General features: G+C 40.2%; 2 protein-coding genes across 3 annotated transcripts in view; one reads left to right on the top strand and one right to left on the bottom strand.

Moving 5' to 3' along the window:
* Nucleotides 1-6,066, top strand: part of npr2 (natriuretic peptide receptor 2) — an 89,613-nt gene extending 83,547 nt beyond the window's left edge. Inside the window, exons 21-22 of the mRNA XM_084934704.1 lie at nt 2,867-2,958; nt 5,518-6,066. Of these exons, the coding sequence (XP_084790830.1) occupies nt 2,867-2,958; nt 5,518-5,580 (155 nt within the window). The 3' untranslated portion in view covers nt 5,581-6,066. The remainder of the gene's footprint in view (nt 1-2,866; nt 2,959-5,517) is intronic.
* A 16-nt stretch (nt 6,067-6,082) lies between these two features.
* Nucleotides 6,083-18,886, bottom strand: spag8 (sperm associated antigen 8). 2 transcript variants are annotated; one of them, XM_084934705.1, is made up of 6 exons: nt 18,715-18,886; nt 17,566-17,725; nt 17,300-17,345; nt 15,264-15,378; nt 14,947-15,009; nt 6,083-13,609 (listed from the first exon to the last, which is right to left on the bottom strand). In XM_084934705.1, the coding sequence occupies exons 1-6, from the start codon at nt 18,781-18,783 to the stop codon at nt 13,502-13,504; spliced, it is 561 nt and encodes a 186-aa protein (XP_084790831.1). In that variant the 5' UTR covers nt 18,784-18,886; the 3' UTR covers nt 6,083-13,501. The 2 variants fall into 2 exon arrangements, with proteins under 2 accessions (XP_084790831.1, XP_084790832.1); XM_084934706.1 differs by having other exon boundaries at nt 6,083-7,547.
* Nucleotides 18,887-18,897: the final 11 nt, after the last annotated feature.

Below are 18,897 nucleotides of genomic sequence, written 5' to 3'. Positions count from 1 at the left end.
ACTTTTCACTTCTTTTAAACACTTTGTGCACTGCTGGTGATAAGGTCCATAAAGAAAAACTCAAACAGAAACAAAGCCGATAACACAAAGTCCAACGGTAAGCAACAAAAGGAGAAAACAAAAACTGGGAAACATGAAAGCATGGAAGACAGAAACTAGAAACAGGAGGCTAACAGGGAGAAAAGGCGACTCTCTGACAAAAAGAAAACCGGAGACAGGACTAAAGGCTTCTTTCCCATTTCTCTAATCTGTGCCTCCTCATCTCCTCCGTCCTTCTCCCTGTGACTGTGTAAGTTAATCTCAGTACTCCAGGATGAAGGATGTCTTAAATGGATCATGAGGACAGAGAAGAGAGGAGGAAGACACAGATGCATTTCCTTTTACCTTTAATGTAGAGGTGTGGCAGACAGCTGGAATAAATTAACCATAGCGACAACTCATCGTAGATGAGCAAACTTTCTTTACCTGTTTGTTGGTGTGTGAATAAAGCATCAAGCCATATTATTAAAAGTACCCTTGAATTTAAAAAAGATGCCATAAACACATAAAACACAAGATTAGCCACAGGTAAAAACAATGAAGGTGGGGCGGACATTCACAGAGGAGGGAAACAGCAACAGGAAATAAAAGAAAGCTTATCTTCAAATTAAAATAGGAAATAACAAAAAGACAAAAGTTTTGTCTATTACTATTACCAAACATGGCCACAGAGACAGGAGAAAGACAAAAGATGAGCAAAAAGAAGACTAGAAGTAACTGAAAACCAAGACGACCAGTGCAAACATGCTACATTATGATAGCAGGAAAAAAATAAGCTACTATTAGATAGAAGAAAAAGAACAGAATAAGAAACACAAAATAAATGCACAAACAAACTGGCCAACATCTAGCTTGATGTGCTTCTTGGCTTTTGGAAATCACACCAGTCTTAACAAAGCAGATAAAGTTGTGTCGGGCGAATCTGCACTGTAGCGTGAGACAAATTTAAAATTGAAATATTTACACAAACACAGGTTTGCTTCTGTTGACATCAGACAGGGGAAAATAGCATAAATTCTTAAAATGAACTGAGCTGCATGAAAACTTTGCTTTGTGTTTGGTCTGAACGCGACATTAGTCTCTTAAGGATGAATTATTGTGATCCAGTTGTTTTTGTCTTTGAATCTTACTGTTGGCTTTCCCTTTAATTTGCCACCCATCTGTACATATAGAAAATCCCAAACTTGGTTCTGCATTTGGTTTAGCTGAATATTTGAAAAGCTTTTTTAATGGGAAACTGAAATGAGAACTTTTTAAACCTCCTAGGACCTGGCGTCCACATATGTGGACATCACATTTTGGGACATCTAAACCAAAATACTTAAGTTTTCTCTACAAGGGCCTGATATGCACTTACGAGGATTATACTGCCACTGTTCTATCAAACTTTGAAACAAATGTCCTCATATGTGGATCTCATTTTTCTCACAAACAAAAATTAGGTAAAAAAAAAATAAAAATCTGGTAATCCTTTGTTTTTACATTCTTTAGGTCCCAATCAACCCAAATAGCAAAGAAAAATTAAAAAATGCATGCCATGAGAGAGTTCGGGTCTTAGGAGGTTAAGCATATGATGAAGTATACAACTTCAGAATAGGCTGATTTTTTAAAAGTAAAATAGCTTTAATGTTTTCCAAGTTACAGACCTTCCTTGTAGTGGGTTGAAATTTGGCGTCTTTATATTCACTTTATTTTTTTCCACATCCAGCTTATGTTTTTTAATGCTTAAACTGATATAACCGTATATTTCTAAACAAATCTCAATTTGTCAAATTGCAAAATCCACAGGGATCCCACAAGGATCTATCCTGGGCCCGTTGATGTTTAAATTATAAGTAATGAAAAAGTAGTCAGCGCTTCCCACCTCACCCCTTTAGAATAAGCTGATTTTTTTTTCTGAGATACAGGACTCACCCCAAACTTGAAAACATGCCTTTTGGGTAAACTGTAAAGGGTCATATCACCATGTGAGACACAGTTATAATCAAACATTTACTTATAACCATCATGCGCATGAATTTCAGAATGATTTTGAGCTTGTAATGATTTCTTTGAACTGTTCTTTTTCCAGGGTAGAATGATTGTACAGCACACATCTTTAATTACTTTAGAGAAAATCTAAAATTAAATTGTACACTGATTTTTTTTATTAATTAAAGATGTATGCTTTAGCTGTAGCTGTAGGCTGGCAAATCGAGAAACAACACTGAGGTTGACATTTTGGACGTGTCCCATTGAACAAACAAGAACCAGACTACCAGAATTAACAGCAGTAAATAATAGACCCTTTATCACCGTAACCAGGACATGTTCATCTCTGTCTCTGACTCATTTCTTAATGAGTTTTGATGGAAGCACTCCTGAGGAAAAAATCTGATTTGTGAGCTAATTATAAACCGCGGTGACCTGCTGCATCTGATGCTGTTCGTGCTGACATTTCTTTTCTTAACTGGCAGTGACAGCAGTACCGTGTTATGAATCTATAACTGGATATTTTGCGAGTGAATCTTCAGATGTATCGATTAACTGCTGAGGTCCTTCCTGTTTTGTGCCTCCTCTGCTAAATAATTGATGGCACTTACAGCTAAGGGCCCTTAGCCAGCAATTAACAGTGCAGCATGAAGCTTCATGGGCAAGAATCGCATCTCACATCCCTGCACTGTGTGCATTATTAGGACAAAGCAATACAGATTTTCATCACGTTAGCATTTTGATGCATTGGCTCATCTCCACAATTTTCCTGTGAGCTGTTATCCTGAGGTTGGAGATGAAAGCAGATATGTGAGCTGTTATTTGTCATTCACGCTGTGTTTGATGTCTCTTCTAGCCTTAAAGATCCACGTGTCCTCGGCCACCAAAGAAGTGCTCGATGAGTTTGGTTACTTTGATCTCCAATTACGAGGAGACATAGAAATGAAGGTAGGAACCGTCATCTGAATGAAACCAAATGAAACCTTTGCCTTAAAAGTGAGTTCATATGTATTGTGAATGTTAATAAAAATAAATAAAGAGCAATGCATGATACGTCACTGATAAACCTACAACAAATGATTTTCATTATAGATCAGCCTGAGGATTATTGGTTTAATTAACTGATTAATATGTCAGCCTGTAAACTCAAGGCTGTAACTATTAATGAGGATGCTGGGATTGATTTTAACATCCCAAGGAGGAGAGATCAATATCTTTAAATGAGACAAGTTCTTAGGTAAATAAATGAAACGCAGCAGATGTCTTGTGTTTTTAACCCTCGAGCAACAAAACTATTTTATTAGCAACTAAAATCCTTTTTTCAACACCGTATTTGTGTTTATAATATTCATATCACTTCTTTTATCTATGACTCGTGTTGTTAAATGTTCAAACGTCATTATGATTTTCTGGAGTCACATGGCAGCAACTCAATGCATTTAAGTATGTAGACATGGTGAATATAAGATGCTGAAGCTTGAACCGAGGATCAGAGAAAAATTGTGATTTAGGTGAGTTTGAACGTGGCATGGTTGGTGATGCCAGAAGGGTTGGTGTGGATATTTTAGAAACTGCTTATCTTCTGACATTTTCTCACAGAACCACCTTTAGGGTTTGCAGAGATTGGCCTAAAAAAGAGAAAATATTCAGTGAGCAGCAGTTCTCCAGGTGAAGATGCCTTATTGATGTCAGATGAGAATTTCCAGACTGCTTCAAGCTGATAAGATGGCAACTGTAACTCAAATAACCACTTGTTACAACCAGGGTATGCAGAAGACCATCTCTGAATGCGCATGACATCGAAATTTAGGGTAGATGGGCTACAGCAGCAGAAGACCACATCAGATGCCACTCCTATATGCTAAGGAAACTGAGGCTGGCATTCACAGAAAATGGGACGACAGCAGATTCAAAAATATTGCCTGGTCTGATGAGTCTCGATTTTGCTGCCACATTTAGATGGTTGGGTCAGAATTTGGCAGACATGACATAAAAGCATGGATCCATCCTGTCTTTTATCAACAGTTCAGGCTGCTGATGGTAGTGTAATGGTGTTTGGGATACTTTCTTGGCACACTTGGGCCCCTTAGTACCAACTGAGCCTTTTTTAAACACCGCAGCCTGCCTGAGTAATGTTGCTGACCATGTCCTTATATTTATGAACAGAGCGTACCCATCTTATGATGGCTGCTTCTGTCAGGGTAACGTGCCATGCCAAAGCTCAAATCATCATTGTGATGTTCAAACTGTTTTTTTGAACATCACAATGAGCTCACTGTACTCAAATAGCCTCCACAGTCAACAGATCTCTTCTGCCTTTGGGATGAGGTAGAACAGGTTTTGCATCCTGGATGTGCAACTGGCAAAAACTGCAGCAACTGCTTGATGGTTGCAGCAGTTGATGGAGAATGGATCAAAATCTCTGAGGAATGTTTCCAGGTCGTTGTTGCATCTATGACATGAAGAATTAAAGCAGCTCTGAGGGCAAAAGTTGTTCCAACCCATTACTAGCTACATGTACCTAATAAAATGTTGTCATGAATCGCTGTGCGGCAGGCAGGAGTTGGACCCAAAATGCAGGCACTCAGGCACGAGGTTTAAACACAACAAACTCAGCTTTATTGCTGGCAGGGGAAAGTCATACAAAAGCAAACTAAACTAAACTGGAAAATGACAAACTAAACTCACAGGGAGATACACAGCATGAGGGACGACGCGACACTGACTCAGAGAAACACTGGGAAGTAACGAGGGGAATGAGACACAGAAGGAGGGCACAGCTGGGAGAAATCAGAACTGACGAGACAAGGAAGCAAACAGGACACATTCACATAAGACCCAGACCTTCAAAGTAAAACAGGAAGTATAACACAGACACGCGAACTTGACACGGTGGAGACAGCAACTAAGAAACACAGAGATAAACCATAAAGCTGAGGACTCTAAGAACCAAAATACACAGAGGGAAATACTAAGCTTGGAACACAAGAAACTAGACTCGAGGGAGTAACAAAAGACCAACCATGAGAATATAATTCACAATACAGAGTGACAGAAAACAAGAAACTCAAACATGCAAAGACACAGACGTACACAGAACAGAGGGGACACAGAGAAACATGAAGAGCAAGGGATCAAAACTAGAAACCATAAATCACACGAGTACAAGATACAAGAATCACAAAGAACTAAAAACGCTGGGTCAGGAGACCCAGGATCCTGACAAATGTAGATGAACTGGGCACCTTGTAGTAAGTCTAACTTGAACACTTGAAGGTAAAAGCAGCAATCAAAAGTGGTTTAATAATTTTGAGAGCTAAATCATTTAGGAGTAAATATCTTTCACATTTATCTATAGTCAGAATATATAATTTAAAGTGTCATATGTGAGCAAAGGGAGACTTAAAAGCTTTATAGTGTCACCTTTAAGCAAAGGTCAGCAGAGGATACCAACCCCTCCACTCTTCATCTCCATTGATGAACTTATTGATTTCTGTGTTTTTCCAGGGCAAAGGCAAAATGAGAACGTACTGGCTTCTTGGGGAGAAGACTGATGTGTATGTTATCTGAGAGGCCTGCTGATAATGTGAGAGCAGCAGTGGTGGAGACGCCAGCAGAAGCTCCAGTGGCCGAGCCACTTCTTTTATTTGTTCTAGAATAAGTCTTTAATGGTGATTTCCCTGCAGAGGAAAGGTGAACGACACCCTACAACAACAACAAAGAGGGAATTCCAGGTATATTTATTACCTGCATACTGAAACTGCAAAAAAAGAGAGATTAAAACTGTAAAGTTGTTTTTGTATGAAGAATTTCTGTCCTGAGAGTGGGTACTTTTCACTGATAAATTCTTATTTTTTGTGCTTTCTATATTAAAATTTGTATAATGTGTTTGAAAGTCAATGATGTATTCCTATTTCCATTGAAGTGTGCAGGCACGGTGCTGCAATCAATGTCACTGCAGGAGGTTCAGCCGTGTTACACAGTGCAAGATAATATGTATATATGTATATCCAAGATACTGTAAAATATTTTGTTCAATAAACTCAGTAAAACACACTTCTTTTTAATTTATGGACCAGGGACTATTTTTACATTATTGGATTTCTTTTGTGGTGTTATTGATATTTGCTTTCACAAAGGGTGTAATGTGAGAAAAGAGCCCTTTGTTTCCAGCATTACAAATCTTCCTGACAAACACCCACTTTCAACTCAGAAGCAATTCATAAATGACTTTCTCGGTCCCCCCCCAAATATCGAGTGTCCCTCTAAAACAGCGGTCCCCAACCTTTTTTGCGCGACGGACCGGTTCATGCCCGACAATATTTTCACGGACCGGCCTTTAAGGTGTCGCGGATAAATACAACAAAATAAAACTAGTACCGGTACCGAAAAAAAGATTTATTCATAACACACGTGAAAAGACCCAGGAAAACCGAGTTAACGATAAAAACGATAACAAAATAACGCTGAAAACCGATAAAAACCCTGAAAACCATACATTTCACACCTGAGCCTCAACTCTCGCGGCCCGGTACCAAACGACTCACGGACCGGTACCGGTCCGAGGCCCGGGGGTTGGGGACCGCTGCTCTAAAACATTGCATCTTTTAAAAAAAATTAAGTGCAGCAACCAATTTACTAGAGAGGCACTCTAACCTTTGCTGTTAACCTTGGAAGATTAATTGGTTAACGAGGTAGGTTGAACCAAAGCAGGTTATTCTGTTATCTGCTTTTATTTTCATATTTATTTCTCTTAACTTCTACTTCCTGTCTACCCAAGACCAACCAAACTAGTGAGTTTTCTTTTTTCGTTTCCAAATTTTTCATTTGGAAACAAAATAGAAATCAGTCACATGACTTTATTGATTTGGTTTAGTAACAAACAAACAGCTGACTTCCTGTTTCAGTTTCAGAGGAACTAACGGAGTAATTGACCGTGTGCAGATGTCTCAGGCCAGCATTTCAGTTTTGTTTCTGAGACCAAGAACATTTTTTCATATTTCATTTATTCATATATGTTTATTTGTACTAGGAAACCAACATTATTCAGTGATACCCAGACCCTTTTGCAAAGAAAATGTTTATACATCCACCCTGCCGAGGTGAGCAGTACTTCATGTTTTTCCTTGAGGGGTCAGCACAGCAGATCGTCTGCCTCCACCTCACCCTGTCTCTACTGTAGCATGCTACTCGGTCACACCAACCTTCCGCAGGTCCTTCACTAGATCCACAAATCTTCTCTGTGGTTCTCTTTTCCTCCTCTATTCTACGTCCCACCTTGACCTGTGGTCATGAGCTCTCGTTTAGAGGTAGGGTGAGGAGTCCAGTCCATTTGTAACGGACTCAGACTAGAGCCACTACTCCTCCACATTCAAATAAACCAGCTGAGGTGGTTCAAGCATCTGATTAGGATTCCTCCTGGGTGAGATGTTCTGGGCATGTGCCACCAGGAGGAGGTGACCATGGGATACCCCCAGGACAGGTGGGATTACATCTCTTGGCTGGTCTGGGAATGCTTTGTTGTTCCCCTAGATGGCCTGGAAGAGATGGTGATGAGAGAGGACACATCTGATATTAATTTTGTGAACTGTGGTCCCAATTAGTGCATGCTTTAGGACGGGACTACCTTATGATTGACAGGTTGTTACCCTATGAATGAGCAGTATTGCTGAGTTTCACTAAGTAATGGGTGTAATGGGTGCATCCATTTTTTACATCCAGTCTATCACTTTACATTTCCCTAAAATACTGAGTGCTCTTCAGTAAAGCAGAGCATTGTGTATCTGCAGCCTGTGGACAGACAGCAAGGAGGAAACACAAGTCGGCAGCAGACAGCTGTGTTTTGGTTGTAATGACATCACCGCTCATTAGAGGCTCATCAGTTTTTGAGCAGGTGCACGGGTGTGTGTGTGCGCGCGAGCGCTCGTGCGTTGTCATCTCTGCAGGATAGCATCTTCCCCTCCTGCACGGCTGTAATTACCGCCCACTTTCTTGCAGCGACATGCTGCATCCTGACACCAGTTAGAGCCACACAGAGGGAATTGAGGGTCTCCACTGAACCCCACGCCGAGCTTCCCTCAGCTGACCTGGCTGTCATCCAATCATCTGTTACGTTCTGCTTTTGCCACATATAGATCAGACCTTTTGTTACACGAACTGCTCCGAGTTTACACAGAGTAACTTTGTGTCTCTTTAAGCTCTGGAAAACAGCTTTGGTGAATTCTAGATGCAAGATATATGCATATTCAAAAACGATATAACTATAAATAGGAGCAATATCAGCGTTTTAGCTTCGTAGGGACTCTTGCTATTTCTGGCCGCAATCTCTGTAAGAATGACAACGTGTTTTTTTGTGTTGAACACAGAATTTCTTTGATCTCAGTGGTTTAAAGCTTTTGAGGATTTTGCAGATAGTTTCAGAGAAACAGTAAAAGCCAAAAAGCCAAAATTCTGCAGATTAAAATAAAGAGCAAAAAAATAAATTCTAGCGACTACCAAGGGAAAAACTCGAGGCTGAAAAGCAAAAAACTGCAGTTCCTCTGATGGCCGCTTGGGACTTTATCCAAAAGTGCGTCAAATCCCCACCCATACAATAAAGCTCCTTTTGCTGCTCTGTAATTGCCAAATCAGAAAATCGTTTTCCATGTAACCTTTATGGGTTCAAGTGTTTGTGCAACCACAACTATTGCCATCTGATGGCCTTTCACGTTACAAGCTACATCCATGTTTTATACTGTCTATGACCCAAACTGAAACCCAGACTTATTGGCTGATCCACCCCTCAGCGATATCACAGCACCAACAACACAAACACAGCTGAGGCATCCAGTTCAGTGACTAGAAAATTCTGGAGATGAAGCCAAGCGGACGCCAGCATAAACTATTTATATAATTTTCTGTTTGTTCCAGGCTGTAAACATGTTGGTCATTTATGAAGTTACTAAAAGTTTTCACCACTAGATTTCAGTAGTTTGCCAGCTGCGGTCAACCAAGTTCTGTTTTCTTACCCGTCACAATTCAAGTGTATAATCCTAGCTATGGCGTCTGCTATAAGACAAACAACCTTCCTTTCATATCAAAAATCCTTGAAAGAGTAGTTGTCAAACAGCTAACAGATCATCTGCAGAGGAATGGCTTATTTGAAGAGTTTCAGTCAGGTTTCAGAGCTCATCACAGCACAGGAACAGCTTTAGTGAAGGTTACAAATGATCTTCTTATGGCCTCTGACAGTGGACTCATCTCTGTGCTTGTCTTGCTAGATGTCAGTGCAGCGTTTGATACTGTTGAGCATAATATCCTATTAGAGCGATTAGAACATGCTGTAGGTATTACAGGTACTGCACTGCAGTGGTTTGTATCATATCTATCTAATAGACTCCAATTTGTGCATGTAAATGGAGAGTCCTCTTCACACACTGAGGTTAATTATGGAGTTCCACAGGGTTCAGTGCTAGGACCAATTCTGTTTACATTATACATGCTTCCCCTAGGCAGTATCATTAGAAGACATAGCATAAATTTTCACTGCTATGCAGATGACACCCAGCTTTATCTATCCATGAAGCCAGATAACACACACCAATTAGTTAAACTGCAGGAATGTCTTAAAGACATAAAGACCTTGATGGCCGCCAACTTTCTGCTTCTTAATTCAGATCAAACTGAGGTTATTGTACTCGGCCCTGAAAATCTTAGAAATATGGTGTCTAACCAGATTCTTACTCTGGATGGCATTACTTTGGCCTCCAGTTACACTGTGAGGAACCTTGGAGTCATTTTTGACCAGGATATGTCCTTCAATGCACATATTAAACAAATATGTAAGACTGCTTTCTTCCATTTGCGCAACATCTCTAAAGTTAGAAATATCCTGTCTCAGAGTGACGCTGAAAAACTAGTTCATGCCTTTATTACTTCCAGGCTGGACTACTGCAATTCATTATTATCAGGATGTCCAAAAAACTCGCTAAAAAGCCTTCAGTTAATCCAAAATGCTGCAGCAAGAGTACTGACAGGGACTAGAAGGAGAGAGCATATTTCTCCTGTTTTGGCTTCCCTTCATTGGCTTCCTGTTAAATCCAGAATTGAATTCAAAATCCTACTCCTCACATACAAGGTCTTAAATAATCAGGCCCCATCTTATCTTAATGACCTTGTAGTACCATATCACCCTATTAGAGCACTTCGCTCTCGCACTGCAGAACTACTTGTTGTTCCTAGAGTATTTAAAAGTAGAATGGGAGGCAGAGCCTTCAGTTTTCAGGCCCCTCTTCTGTGGAACCAGCTTCCAGTTTGGATTCGGGAGACAGACACTATCTCTACTTTTAAGATTAGGCTTAAAACTTTCCTTTTTGCTAAAGCATATAGTTAGGGCTGGACCAGGTGACCCTGAATCCTCCCTTAGTTATGCTGCAATAGATGTAGGCTGCCGGGGATTCCCATGATGCATTGAGTTTTTCCTTTCCAGTCACCTTTCTCACTCACTATGTGTTAATAGACCTCTCTGCATTGAATCATATCTGTTATTAATCTCTGTCTCTCTTCCACAGCATGTCTTTATCCTGTCTTCCTTCTCTCACCCCAACCGGTCGCAGCAGATGGCCGCCCTTCCCTGAGCCTGGTTCTGCTGGAGGTTTCTTCCTGTTAAAAGGGAGTTTTTCCTTCCCACTGTCGCCAAAGTACTTGCTCATAGGGGGTCATATGATTGTTGGGTTTTTTCTCTCTATCTACTGTACAATATAAAGCGCCTTGAGGTGACTTTTGTTGTGATTTGGCGCTATATAAATAAAATTGAATTGAATTGAATGTTTTAGTCAGCCAAGAGAGATCAAAAACATTAAATTTAGACTGTATTGGCTATGGTCGGTGTGTTTCTATAACTGTCTGGACTGGATCGGCCCTTGAGTTTTTTCCCCATCTGTGGAATGCTGCCAGTCTACTGTTTACCTCAGCTGTCAACATGGGTGAAAAGCATGCACTTTTACTTACTCCGGAAGAGGCTATAAAACTTTGTGAGGACTGTGATACGGGTCAGTAATTCAGAGAAGCTAATCTGACCGATGAAAGCTGAACTGTCCGTAGTGCAGCTGATTTTGCTACTGTTAACTGCTGTTAACCCCTGTTAGCTGTTGTTAGCTGCTGTTCCCTAGCATTAGTGATACTTTCTTTGAAGTGTATGTAACATCATTGTTTTAGTTTAGTTTTAGCTAATGATAATAAACCTGTTAATTATACACTATTTTTATTTGTGAGTACTGTACGTTTACCATGGGAGCCTATGGAGACTGTGCCTCCAGCAGCCAGTAGAAAAACTTTTTGGTCCCTTTATATAATTTACTTCTTCAAAACAATTGTTCCAGGTTAGATTTTTGTTTGGGAACTCAGCCTTCAATTTTTATTGAGGCTTCATGGCTTGGGCACTTTGACTAATTAAAGCTACAGCCTATTGTGTCTCCTAGGACTGACCCGTGCTAACTGGTTTGAGTTTAAGCCTTCTATAAAAATAAATTAGCTGATTAATATCATGAGACATCGCTGCACTAATTAGGAGACACGTGTCTGTGAGTTGCACCCTTATAGTTTATGGATTCTAACCAAGCTTGGTGCCATTCGGTTGATAACTAAGCGCTCTGCCTTCTTGTCGAAATATGGCCACTGACTCAAAATGATGTCATAGTATACATAGTCTATGGTTAGGACCTGGTCAGCATTAGGATACAGTCACTTCAGTTATGCTAAAATAGCAGTTACACACTTGTGGGAACAGAACATTACCTTCTGACCTAAAAATGACTTCACTGTCTGTAGATTTCTATTGTACAGCGTAGCTCAGCATGTATAAATAGCACAGCTGAAACAAAATGACAGTTGCTGTATCACATTTCATTTCAAATGTTGAGTACAAATCTGCTGCAAGCCCTTGTCTTTCAGAGGCAAATTGGTTTTCCTGTATGATGCTGTGAGATATTGAAATGTCTGGAGAGAAAAGCTGCAGCGATATACACTAAAAATTACTTGTCGCCATAGCTACCACCCACTAATCCCTGCTGAAAGCCCAGAAAGGATCAGCAGAGCCCGGCATTGTCCTCTGATTGACAGAAGACGTACATGAATCTGTAGCATACACTGTGTGACTCTCAGTGATGTGTTGTTTTAAATTAGCATGCTGTAGCAGCACATGTGTGTGAAGAAGCTGTTGTTCCTCTTTAAGGGTGACATATTTACCCGGTGTCAGAGAAAAGTGTGTCTTTTTGCCACTCAGCACTAACTGAATTCAATAATTACAGATTGCAAAAAGGCTGCACAGACATATTACAGAAAAAGATGAACAGAGGATGTAAACAAACTCCCGGCTAGGTGCACACAGCAACACAACAGTCAGGTGCAGAAAGTACTAAAGTTGCTGTCACACCCATCAATCAGTGAAACCTGCTTCATCCTCCGCATGGAGGGACCACAGCTAACAGTGTGAGAGAGACAGGGTGAAAGGTTTACTTATTACAGATATTCTTAAACTTTACTTGAGAAGGTTCTGGTTTCTCACCAGATCTCAATCCATCAGAGCACCTTTGAGATGTGGGAGCCAACAAATCACATCAACGTGGACCAAAATCTTCATGAAGAAGAATTACTCTAAGGCAGTTCTGGAGTCAAAAAGGGTCCAACGCAGCGCTAGATGTACACAACAAATTTTCCGTTGGATATATGTGCACACTTTGAAAACACTGGCTTCTCAGACAGTTATGAACCGTTTCATATGCTAAGTGACGCAATACGATTGGCTGATTAGAAGTAATTCACTCCTTGCAGCCAGGGGCCATCTTTAGCATCTCAAAAACCCTCCAGTCAATTTGTTGTTGTTACCTGGGGAAAAAGTGGGCAGGGACAATCTGAAATGATTAAATCTGATTAAATTGGCTGATTAATGCATATTACTGAGAATGAGTTAATCTGTCATGCCCGGCAGCTTGGAGTTTCTTCCACTGATGGCACGGAGATACTTGCTCAGTGATAAGAAAATAATGACATCCCACGGGTCCACTTACACACTCAAAACATCCTTCTTTCCTCCCATTCCTGTGACGTGTTCATGGTGCAGATGTAAATACAGCTGCGGTCATGGTACTCAGCATCTAGGTAGCATCTTTTCAAACACTGACTGCTGATTCATCTCATCCAAGTCAGTTTTGTTGTCAATACACTGACAGTCGGGTACACAGAATATATGCTGGTCTCCCAGCTGTTGCATAGGATTTATGATGTCCAGTACACACAGTGAGTTTTGTGCAGCTCTAACTGCTGTTTTGGCGATGGCAGTTCACTTAACCAACATGAGTGCCAATAATAACAAAAAAAAGAATAGCCTTAAAGAATAGATAAATCCTTTGTGGTGCCACTATCGCTAAGAACTAAACTTAACCTTTAAAATGGATTACCATTTTAATAAAAAATCATTAAAAAAAGTGGCAGAACAGCACGCTGGTGTAGTGCCTCAATTGTCAGGTGGGAGATCAATTTCATCCAGCCGCTCGGTGATGGGCGTGCTGAACAGAGCCGACTTCCTGAAGGGTCCCTTCGAGCTCCGGGCGGCAGTCACACCCTGTGACACAAAAATACACTATGACTTGGCGATATGGCCTAAAATCCATATCGCGGTATAATTTGAAGCACGTGCGGTAACGATATATATCGCGATATATTCTTTTCTTCTGTATAACGTATTTTCCACACTATAAGGCAAACTTAAAATCCTTTAATTTTCTCAAAAATCGAGATTGTGCCTTATGTATGAATTCTGGTTGTGCTTACTGACCTCGAACCGATTTGGGCGTGCAGAAATCTGTTAAAAAATGTTTTAGTACAACTTTGTTAAGCCGCAATTATTGTCAGAGCATTACGGCTGCCGTAGTGAGGAGCTTCGCGGAGTAATCTGGGTCCAAAACTCCATCCTGTTCAGGTCCCAAACGAACACAGAGTTAAAAACGGTCTAAATTCTTTCATCTTTAATAAAATCATCAGCGATGCTGCTTTACCAGGTGTAACAATTAAGTTTAACATCCATGCATCCATGAAAACAGAATTTATTAAATTTAACTGAGTTAGAAGTTAACAGGAAGTTAGCTCGCTAGTTTCCACCTAAACATGACATACCATGTTCTGACTGAGAGATTTTTGAAATGAATTAAAACGTACAGCTCTGCTACCACTTCCAACATAAATGAAGACAGAAAACTAAACAGCATTGCCGTTTGCAGGGTTACTGAAGTTGGACTACCTGGTATATAATGTTGTGCTACCTGATTGCTAGCGACACAGCTATGTTAGCATAACATTAGCACAGTGAAGCTGGAGGATGAACGCCAACTTTTTTTCTACTCGATAAAAGTTAACGTGAAGGACTCTGGTGGTTAGGGACAAATGCAATCGCATAGCAGGATGCTATTACACGGGCAAACTTCAGTCAGGAGAACAACTGAGATTATTCATCCACAATACGAGGTTAGTTATTAATATACTGCAACAAGATGGGAATAGAGAGAGAATTCAACATTAATGAATTAATGTTACGGAAGTGGAGGAAGCGCAGTTTTTGCCTTTACCCATATTTCAACAGTGCTTCATCTCTTTGCTATGACTGCCGGCATAATTTGCAGATGATAATGGTTGTAGCCGCTGCAATGCTTTCCACCAAAACAGGCGCAGCTTGATGACGTCATCAACATGCGCTATCACGATAGAGCGGTATGGTCAAAATCTCTATCGTTGGCCAAATTTATATCGTTTATATCGCCCACCCCTACTATGACTAATCACAGCAGAGAGAGGTGATTAATATCATCCTCTTGACCTTGGTGTTTAAGTGTGACTCTCCTGCTGCTGTTGTGTGTTCCCTGACATATTTCATGGTGCTATTAGTGGCTAAACAGTCTGACTCACCTGTATCTGCTGGCAGTTTTCACTCCAGAATGTGATGGCCTGGTCAGTTTTGTAGTCATGAACCTGTAAAAAATTAAACCAGTAAAATGTCAGAAAGATTTTCAGGCTTTTATAGGAGAGGCTGATGATGTACTTATTATTTTAGATATTCTGCTTCTCACAGCAACTGTGTATTTCACATAACCAAAATACAAACAACTCAAAGAGGAGGAAATAAAAGTATGGAAATTTATTTTGTAGTTTTGAAATCAGATTGTTGCTGTTTGGGGAGATTAAGCACAGACACAAACACACACAAAGTTTGTAACTCTACATACACGTGTTGTTTCAGGTTTATGAGGCATAAATCCCTCCACACAGAAATCCTTCTGGGTTGTGGTGCAGTACTCCGTTTTGGGAGTCAGTGGGTTCAGATCAGCATGAATCTTCTCACTGTGAAAACAAGAAGACAGAATCTAAGCACCAAGCAGCAGCACTTGTCTGTGATCCAGCACATACAGTTTTTGTTGTTGTTTTGTTTTTTTAAGTGTAGCATGATGTAATTAAATGATTTTGTAAACAACCTATTTACTATAAAATATACTGAAAGTTGCTGCACATTGAAAGGAGCCAGCTGAAGTGGTTTGGGCATTTATGCCTCCCGCGCCTCCTCAGAGAGGTTTGTGAAGCCCCTGGGCAGAACCAGGACATGCTGAGAAGAGACTATGTCTCTTGGCTTCCCCCAGATTAGCTAGAGGTGGAGGTGCTAGAGGGAGGTCTGGACATCTCTGCTGCCCACACAACCGAGACCCAGATAAACAGCAGAAAATGGATGGTTGGATGAATTCTAGGTCTTTCCTGAAATCAAAAATCAATCAGTGCTTCCCATCTGAACTCCTCAGAAACAGATGATTTTTTCCTATAGTGACTATAGCGAATATATTGAAAGAAGCCACACAAAAATTTTGAGGTGGGTTGAAGATTTGTGCTCTCTCTTGTTTCCCAGAAGTTGTGAAAACCATTGCATTTCAAGTACAGAGATATCCAGCAGACCTGCAATATATTTTTATGTTTTATACACAAAGCTTGCAGTCTGAACAAAGAGAGAAGTCTGAGTAACATGTCCAAGTTATCATATAGAACATGCGAAGAACACTATTTCACAGCCATAAGCTGCACGTTAGAAAAGTATTTTGGAAACAAAATGTATGTAAGAAGCAGAACTTGTTTTAATCATCCAATTACCCAGTTTACACCTTTTCAAGTTTTCTCTATTTTCTTAAATTTGTTTTTCCATTCCTGAAATTTTCACATGGCTGCTTCATGTACCTAAGAAGCAAATTTGCCTTTAACTTCTGTGTGTAGGGCCTGCAACTCAGAAAATATTCAGAATTCATTCATAATGCAAAAGTTAGTATCATAAAATGAAAATAAAATCAACTGCTTCTGAAAGGAGTGATTTAAAAAAAAAAAATATTATATGCAATTATCCATCTGCCTCATTTGCTATTAAGATTAGCCATCCTGGAATGATGTCTGACCATACAAGGATGGTTTTTGCTTTCTTCCAAATCTTTTGACTGAACGTAGCACGCAAGCTGAAGTGTTGCATTCACTGGAAATAGTAAAGTCGTCTCGCCCTAGCAGGTGCAAGAAGCACTATTAGCCAGGCGCAGTCTGCTCATGCCCACACAGTCCAGCGAAGAGCTCTAATAAATGCAAACATGTGTGGGTGAGCTGATGGTGTGCAGGGCGTTTAAGGCTCCTGGTGTAAGCATCATTTATTTGTATCGTTTCACGACACTCAGTGGCTCTGTGGTATTGCATATAGTATACAAAATATGTCATACTGGACTGAAATGAAACCCAAAGCTTGATACTCCGCCAATCTCCCATCTGGCTAGGATTATTTATACACAGTGTTGTGCTTTACATAACAGCCAATCAGCCAAATCATACAAGGCTATTGGACACACCGTTGGTGTTTGCTTATAAAACCCAGGAAATTTAGTGTATGGTTTAAAATCAAATGATGACACACTGTCTACTACTAGTCAAAAAGTTTTCATTGAAGACATTACGCTTTGCAGGCTTTTATGAGTTGTTAACTTGTGTGGGATGTTAACAACCACCTCTGCAGGGATGGACTTTATAAACCCCATAAGGGTGACTGGCCCCTGTGTAAAATAACACCATAAAGTCTGATTTAAAAGCTATCACAGCTGTGACTGAACAGTAAAACAAACCCCGACGTGTAAATATTACATCACCTTCCCCTCAAGACATGGTCAGGCAGTGCTCCTCGTCTCCATAAACAAACCACTTCCAGAAATAATTCTTTTAACATCAAAAGACTTGTTCATAGTTCATTTACCTTATCATCTGGGCAGTGTGTTTTTTAAGCAGCTCGCCTCTGATGCCTGAACCGAGGAAAATATAAAAGACAGGATGAACAGGGCATGCATAGAAAGCCATCCCCCAGAATAAAAAACTTTTTTGAATTGAAATAAGAAGAGGTCACAGCAAATAATAAAATCTTTCAGCTCTTTGTAAATGCTTCTCTATTCTTTACATGGCTCTTAATGGTATGGGTTTCAACATTTTTTTTCATTCTGGCTGGTGAAAGATAAAGACACATACCCTGTAACCTCCCCACTGGACTCTTTGGAGCAACATAAGCTGCTTTCAGCGTAGTCACAGACTCCATCTTGGACTCCAGGTCTATTGTGAGAATCCCCTTGTGGCCATGTATGTGCTTGTGTGTTTTTGGGTCCTCTGTATGGAGATCTGCAATGGCTCTCTGAGTAAAAAAAAAAAAAATCACAGGATTTTTTAGTCGGGTGGAAAACCATAAAAATCTACAATTTTGGATAAGTAAAAAATGTTTTTGTACTTTTGCAACTGTACACCATCACAGTGGATTATAAATCAGACAATCAAGACATGACTGCAGTGCAGACTTTCAGCTTTATTTCAAATGGTTTTACAAATGTATTGAATTATCTGGTGAGGAATTACAACTATATTGATACACAATTACTGGCCAGTCCATTAGGTACACCTGTTCTTTTTAATGCAACTATTGAATTAGCCAATTACATTGCAGTAACTCACTGCATTTAGACATGAAGATATGGTCAAGATGATCTGCTCAAGCTCAAATCAAGCCTCAGAATGGGGGAGAAAGGTCATTTAAGAACATGGCGTGGATGATCTGGGTATTTCAGGAACTGCTAATCTACACGAATTTTCCCACAGAACCGTCTCTAGGGTTTACAGAGAATGGTCCAAAAAAGAAAAAAAATATCCAGTGAGCAGCAGTTCTCACGGGTAAAATGACTTGTTGATGCCAGAGGTCAGAGAATGGCCCGACTGGTTTGAGCTGAAGGCAACAGAAACTCAAACAACCACTTGTCATAAGCAAGGTATGCAGAAGGACATCTCTAAATACTACACAAAATAGCAAACCTTGAAGCAGATGGGCTACGGCAGGAGCAGACCATACGAAGAATTAAGGCAATTCTGAAGGTAGAATTGGATCCAACTTAGTGCTAGCAGTGCTAGCAAGGTGTACCTAATTCTGTGGCCCTGAGTGACGATGACTTTGAAATCAGTGTTATAACATATACTTGCTGTGTCAGGGACTCTGTCTTTCAAATATGGTTACCTAGACACCGGGTGTTAGCTCCAGGTATATTAATTATTAGATTAAATTAGAAAACGTTGTTAAGAAGTCTCGCGTGAACTTTTAACATTAGCTAAAACTCGGAAATGGTTCACAGTACTCACCTCTTCGACCCAGTTATGCAACATCGGTTTTCCAACTTTATGTCCCACAGCGGCTGTCTGCTCGGTCATAACGGGAACAAAACTATGGAACTGGACTGAACGCAAGTGAATGGAGCTGCGGGTAGCTTCGGGATCGTCTTTCTAAGTTAAAGTTTACGAGCATCGCTTAGCAACAGCGTTTGT

This window comes from Perissodus microlepis, chromosome 7 (genome assembly GCF_051167445.1).
Source record: "Perissodus microlepis isolate ML-2025 ecotype Zambia chromosome 7, ASM5116744v1, whole genome shotgun sequence".
NCBI lineage: Eukaryota > Metazoa > Chordata > Actinopteri > Cichliformes > Cichlidae > Perissodus > Perissodus microlepis.
The sequence above is the reverse complement of the archived record's forward strand: the minus strand, read 5'-3'. Positions and strand labels throughout refer to the sequence as shown.